The sequence below is a fragment of the Xyrauchen texanus genome, chromosome 5 (genome assembly GCF_025860055.1).
Source record: "Xyrauchen texanus isolate HMW12.3.18 chromosome 5, RBS_HiC_50CHRs, whole genome shotgun sequence".
Classification (NCBI taxonomy): domain Eukaryota; kingdom Metazoa; phylum Chordata; class Actinopteri; order Cypriniformes; family Catostomidae; genus Xyrauchen; species Xyrauchen texanus.
This window is the reverse complement of record NC_068280.1, coordinates 42,586,163-42,593,110: the sequence shown is the minus strand read 5'-3', so window position 1 is coordinate 42,593,110 and position 6,948 is coordinate 42,586,163. Positions and strand designations below refer to the sequence as shown.

General features: G+C 39.4%; 1 protein-coding gene across 1 annotated transcript; it reads right to left on the bottom strand.

The window, feature by feature from the left end:
• Window positions 1-5,366: 5,366 nt before the first annotated feature.
• On the bottom strand, window positions 5,367-6,929 carry LOC127644186 (uncharacterized). Its single transcript, XM_052127242.1, has 2 exons — window positions 6,544-6,929; window positions 5,367-6,438 (listed from the first exon to the last, which is right to left on the bottom strand). Exons 1-2 carry the CDS (start codon window positions 6,869-6,871, stop codon window positions 5,375-5,377), a joined length of 1,392 nt encoding a protein of 463 aa, XP_051983202.1. The 5' UTR covers window positions 6,872-6,929; the 3' UTR covers window positions 5,367-5,374.
• Window positions 6,930-6,948: the final 19 nt, after the last annotated feature.

The window sequence follows — 6,948 nt, the reverse complement described above, 5'->3', positions numbered from 1 at the left end:
AGTCTTGAGTTCCAGATGCCAAAGTTGTAGTTTATTGAACAACAACAAACTTGAGACTGGTCAGCTGTCCGTTCTGACATTATCCTCCTAAGTTCTCAATTATATACCTTTTGTTATCTTTTACCCACTATCTCTGACCAATGGGATTATTGCCCTAGTCTCTTTCCCTCGCCACCAATATGTTTTATATCCTTCATTAATTAAATATTGGTGGAAAATCCCCCGCCTATCTATTTTTTAAAAACATACATCAGCTGGTAACTTCACATATTTTGGACATATGTCATAGTTCATGGAAACCCTTACAATGAGGCGGCCTTGTTTGTTTCACGGCCTTGTTTGTTCCTTCACATTATCATTTGATTAATGAAAGAAAATGCAAGCTCCAAAGATATTTAACTCATCAAGACAAAACACCATGGCAAAAACATATCATATAAGAGATATCGTCAAGGATATATGTTAAAATACTGCTGATTAACAGAAAAAGCAAAACACCAGCTGCAAAGATATCATACATTCAGCTTATTAAAACAAGACACCATTCTTATAATAACTGATTAAAAGTATCTTTGAAAAGATACATGCCAGCACAAAAGAAACACACCAAGGACTCTCATCAGTATACTATTGATTAACAGAAACACATTTTGTCTTTGAAGAAATACACCTGTTTTTCAAGGTTATATACCATTCTTTGTGTTCTCTGCAGCATCAACACTTTTAGTAAACTCATATGCTCTCTCCTGGGTCACACAAAGGCCTGGAAACTCATATAAGTGTTTTGATATATAAAAACATACTAGAATATTGAAAATATATAAAAACATACTAGAATATTGAAAAATATACTATAACCCTCAAGCCATCCTAGGTGTATATGGTCTTTCAGCCATACACAATCACTATCTCTTCCAAGCTTAAAAATGGGATTGAATGGTACCTTCGATTTTGAAGCCCAAAAAAGCGCAACCATCCATTAAAAAAATCATCCATACAGCTTTAGGGGGTTAATAAAGGCCTTCTAAAGCGAAGTGATGCATTTTTGTAAGAAAAATATCCATATTTATAACTTTATGAACTGTAATAACTGGCTTCTGGTCATGGCCGTTCACTGGCTTTCTCTATCCGCTGCTCTTTTGTCACTTATCACCGAAGCATATGCTACGCCTACGTCATACGCCGGAACTCGACTCTCTTGTGAGCGTGCGGACGGTGTTACCGGATGCCAGTGATAATAGTTTATAAAGTTATAATATGGATATGTTTCTTAAAAAAACGCATCACTTCAGAAGGCCTTGATTAACCCCCTGGAGTCATATGGATTACTTCTATGATGGATGGATGCGCTTTTTTTGGGCTTCAAAATCTAAGGTTCCATTCACTCTCATTATAAAGCTCATAAAGTCAGGATATTTTTTTATATAACTCTGTGTTTGGCTGAAAGAAGAAAGTCATATACACTTACTCTATGATAGAGTAAACTAGAAAACAAAGTTTAAAGGAATAGTTCACCCAAAAATTATAATTCACCCTTATGATGAGTGATTTCATCAATGTCTTCTGAAACAATATGTTCTGTTTTGTAACTCTGTAAATCTTGTCATCTCTCTCATGATTTAAAGCTTGATTACATTTCCTTGTGCTTGATGTTTGCATTGAGCACTGTACACCTGCTGTGGTTAACCTCCATGCTACCTCAAAGGACCAGAAAGGTCCTTTGAGGTAGCATGGAGAGGGGAAGTATCCAAGCCACACCAGTTACTTACTGGGGTACCTCAGGGATCAGTGCTTGGGCCACTTCTCTTCTCCATATACACAACATCACTGGGACCCATCATCCAGTCACATGGTTTCTCTTACCACTGCTACGCTGATGACACGCAACTCTACTTGTCTTTCCAGCCCAACGACACCACAGTGACCGTTCGAATCGCTGCCTGTCTGGCAGACATCTCGGCCTGGATGAAGGAACACCACCTTCAACTCAACCCTGCCAAGACAGAACTCCTTGTCTTTCCAGCCAACCCTATTGTTGAACACAACATCACCGTGCAGCTGGGTCCAACTACAGTTTCGCCTTCCAAAACGGTCAGAAATCTAGGGGTAACCATTGATGATGAGCTAAATTTCACAGACCACATTTCAAAAACTGCAAGATCTTGTAGATTTACACTCTACAATATCAGGAAGATAAGACCCTTCCTCTCTGTACATGCCACACAACTGCTCGCTCAGTCCCTTGTCATAACTAGACTGGACTACTGTAATGCTCTCATTGCAGGCCTTCCTGCATGTGCTATTAGACCTCTCCAAATGATCCAGAATGCAGCAGCACGTCTGGTCTTTAATGAACCTAAGAGAGCACATGTTACACCACTCTTTGTCTCTCTCCACTGGCTGCCGGTTCATGCACGTATTAAATTCAAGGCCCTGATGCTGGCATATAAAACAGTCACTGGGTCTGCTCCAGCATACCTAAAAACATTTATGCAGAGCTACGTTCCCACCAGAAGCCTGCGGTCGGCTAAGGAACGTCGCCTTGTCGTACCAAAACAAAGAGGCACCAAAACACTTTCCCGGACTTTCAGTTTCATCATACCACGGTGGTGGAATGACCTTTCCAACTCAATCCGGGAAGCTAACTCACTCTCTATCTTCAAAAACGGCTAAAAACACATCTTTTCCAAAAGCACTTAACCGGTCAATAATAAAAAAAAAAAAAAAAATATATATATATATTTACATTTCTTGTTGCACTTAAATCTGTTTTGTATACTATTATGATGATAGTAAAACTTTGTAATATGGCACTTTTTGTACCACTGTCTCCCTAAGATGATTCGCTGATGTTCTTCCTCTTTTGTAAGTCGCTTTGGATAAAAGCGTCTGCCAAATGAATAAATGTAATGTAATAAATGTTAACAAAATTAATGTTTAAAGTTTTGGTTCATGAACAGCCCCTGGTCAATAGAATACATCCAGCACTGAACAGAAATTCACACTTCCTATTTTTCATTCTCTTATAGGATTCAGATGTAGATGCAGGCTTCAGCTAATTAGATGTTGGACTGCTCAGTTTTACCTGAAGGCAAGCCTGCCAAACGTCCACATGCCCTCAACGTGGATGCATTGGAGGGAAGAATTGTCATGGATGATGTCCCAAATTTGCCACATTCTGTATGTCTCCACTTTGCTTTGATCTATGCTCTAAATTTAGACCATTCAAAGACAATGAGGAACACATTTTATTTTATTCAGTGGGTATTTCTGTCTTAGACACATGCCCCAGACACATGAGGCAGCACCCGTGGCTTTCGGAGACGGAAAGACAACGACCGCATCTAGGAAACACACAAAGGCATCTTTTTAAAGACACTTTTTCAAAAGATATTCACGTCAATGTGTTTGCTCTTAAAGAGGAAATATACTCTTTTTGCAGAAATATACTCTCTTAGTAGCGCTGCCGAAGAGCCCAGGGGCGAAATCTACTCTAGGCATGCAGAAGGAGAGAAAGTCACTGTAATGCGCCGTATATCCAACAGCATGCGCTTCTTTGAGGTGAATGGGACAGCAGAAGAATTCAGCTCACTGATACACAACCGCTCGGCTCCGAAGAAAAATTCTGAATGAGAGTGGGCATTCCTTCTCCTTTTATACAAGTATGTCCGGGGGAGTGGTATGCAAATTCCACATGCCAATTCCCATTGGCCTTTTCGCAAAGATTGAGGTGTGTCTGGGTTCTCAATGGCGACCCGTAGTGTCACTACATCTACACAACGTCGAGTGAGTGACAGAAGGGGAATGTTTGTTTGGTTTTTCATTTTTATTAGTTTAGTTGTAAATGTTGTATTCATAAATTGTGTGTTGCTTTGTGGCTTTATTGTTAACGTTAAAGTGGTGAAATGCTCTCTGGACGTGTGGAGCAGTGAGGACGCTCTGGAGGAAGCCAAAGAGAGCAGAGTGGAGAACAAGGATGTGCTGAAGCAAAAACGCTTCAACAAGAAATGTAAAGGTATGAAAGCCAAACGATCTCATGCCATGAATCATTGGTGGCTGGATAGACGGTTGTTGAAGGTGAACCCAAGCATTTTTTTTCCAGTTATAAAAGCTCATAAACAAATAATACTTTTTGTCAGATATTTTTATAATATCTGGATGAAGACTTCCTGTTGGTCTAGAAAAAGAATGATTTAGTGTAAATAGCAACAAAAAGCACATTCTTTGCACTAAGTGCAAATTGTGTTAAATGCTATTTGCACCCCTAATTAAATACTAACATACAGTATTACTGCACTGTGTTTGTGTTTATTTAGAGTCCCACAGACACCCTAAACCAACCCCTACCCCTAAACCTAACCTGCATTTACAAAAATGTACTATAGTTTTACTACAGTAACCACAGTATCACCCTGGTGTTTTGTAGTCAAATCAAGGTATACACGAAATTAAACATGGGTTACTTTATTAACACCATATTGCTTTAGTAACACCATGGTTAATTGCATTAAAACTATGGCTTCCACCAAAAAAACATGGTTACTCCAATATTGCTGTAGTAAAACCATGGTTAATTTTACCCAGATCAAAACCTTCTCTCAACTCCCCAACCTTCACTGTGAACAAATCACTGTGAGGCCATCAACCTTTACATTAATTTGTACTTATTATTATTATAAATAGAATTAAAGGAAATAATAAGAGTGGAAACATGATGAGAAAAAGTGGGACAAAAGGGGGAATCAAACCTGGGTCATCCGCATGAATAAAGCACATCCACAGTCTAAAAAGGTGCTACTTAACCTAGTTCAAAGAATCACTCCTAATAACAAAACTAAAAACTGTGAGTAAATATTCCATTAATTTGTTCCATAGGGGAATTGATTATTAACAATAAAGATAACCTACAAGATTAATTACAAGATTGTTAATTAGAACAGAATTTTTGATGAAGAACGTAACCATCAAAAGATCCACCAATCCCAGTGGCTGCTGCCCATTCTCAAGACGCACTGTTAATGACGCAATTGTGTCATTCTCCCAAAAATCTCAAACTATTTATATATTTGTATATATATATATATATATATATATATATATATATATATATATATATATTTAGTTTGTGAGTATTGAAATATTGATTTGTATAACAAAACAAATTATGAAAATAGTCATATAAATGTACACAACAAGTAACAAAAAAGGCCAGTTCATGCATAGCAATATTTTTTTATTAATGTGTTTTTTTGGGGGGGTGAACTCCATTTTTTTTTTTATTGTTACGGCATCTTTTTATGATTGCTCTCCCATCTTTTTTCTGGTTGCATTTCTATGCTGACCATTTTCTCAAGGACATGGTTTCATTTGGCATCTATTTTTTTCTCCTGAAGATTCTGGATAGGGAGGCTCGGATACGAGAAAGCAAAGAGCGGCCTCTCTTTGCTTTAGGTGTTTCTTGTCTGGGAGGCAGACTGGGAGATCTTCTCTCCTCAATGAGATCTTCATCTATGTCTCCCTGATCCGAATCTTCTCGCTCAACCAGGTAAGTTCCAGGCCTCATTTCAGTACTTGAATCGTCACTGTCAGTTGTTGAAGCACATGCCTGGATCAGTTCTTTCTCACTGTTCACGGGACTGCAGGACTCAGCCCTTGACCCATATGGCGTACAGTCACTCGTCTGTGCCTTCACATGCACCATGGTGTAGTCAAAGACGACTGCTGACAAGATAACTGTCATATAGGCAACAGCCATCTCATCCTCATACCATGCCGCCCTCAAATACCTCTTTTGTGCCAGGATGTCATGGGCTTCATCAACAATGTTTGAAATAGTAGTATCATTGGTAGACCAGTGTTGTCTAGACCTGCCATGAATAATTTTCTTTTCTGTAAGCTTTTCCAGTCCCTTTACCACGTTGTCGACAAGTCTGTCACACAGGTAGATGCCGGGGATGTTCACATCAAATGTAGCCTCAAGCTGTGAAACAAGTCCTTCAACAATGCTCTCTATAAGGTGGTATGGCAAAATGAAAGAGGCCTCAGGGGTTACTTCCATTGGTGTTTCAGGTCTCCTAGTGGAATTTCTGTTTTCCTCAACTGCCCAGTGCTGACAGTCTGGTTGACAGTAAAGACCCTGGTCAACATTACCACAGCTACATTCATGCTTTATAGAAGCACTATGTAGTCTGCTTTCTTGGGTATGATGACTGCTTCTCTCAGTGGGAGCTGGAGATGCATCCTTCCCAAGCAATTCCTCAATGTCTATCTCTTCCTCTTTTTCTTCAGCTTCGTCCTTCCTTCCAGCACTTAGACTGAGCATTTCATTCTCAGGCATCACATCAGGTTTGGGAGATCTTCTTCCCAACAGTTCCGCCTCATCCAGGTGCTCAAAGCATCTGGAAGTAGCATCACTGGATTGCATACCTGCTTTCTTCCCTAAAACAACATCATGAATTGGTAAACAATTCAATTTGATTATAAAATATACTTTAGAAATTATACACAATGACAGCAAGTGGATGAAAACAATAGTACATGTACCTTGCCTGACGATCTCTGCAGTCCGTAGAGGATTTTCAGTGACTTCATTGATGATATCCATCACTGTGCTGTTCACTAATTTGCTGAGGGCATTCAGTGTAGTCTTCTCAGCTTTTGTGATGGTTGTGGAGCTAGTAGAGTCCCAGGTCAATTCCAAGGTGCTGGAGCCATCCAATTTCAGGAATATTTTCAGGTTGTTCTTTGCTGCGCACTGAGAGAAGTGATGAAGCACGTCCAGGTAGAATTCCTGGCGTACAAACATTTGAGTGGGCCCTTCAAACATCAAAAGCTCAGAGAACAAGTCATCTTCATGTAGTGCCTTGCCCATGTTGTTAGCTAGGAGTTCACTGTAAACACAGATCACCAGATCTTTAGTAAACCTGATGATTAACTCCTGATTGAAGC

Excerpts from the sequence above, each read along its gene's own strand:
- LOC127644186 (XM_052127242.1), bottom strand. The coding sequence starts at position 6,871 with ATGGGCAAGGCACTACATGAAGATGACTTGTTCTCTGAGCTTTTGATG. Across the intron at positions 6,439-6,543 it reads TGCAGAGATCGTCAGGCAAG|GGAAGAAAGCAGGTATGCAA; the intron begins GTACATGTACTA and ends ATGTTGTTTTAG.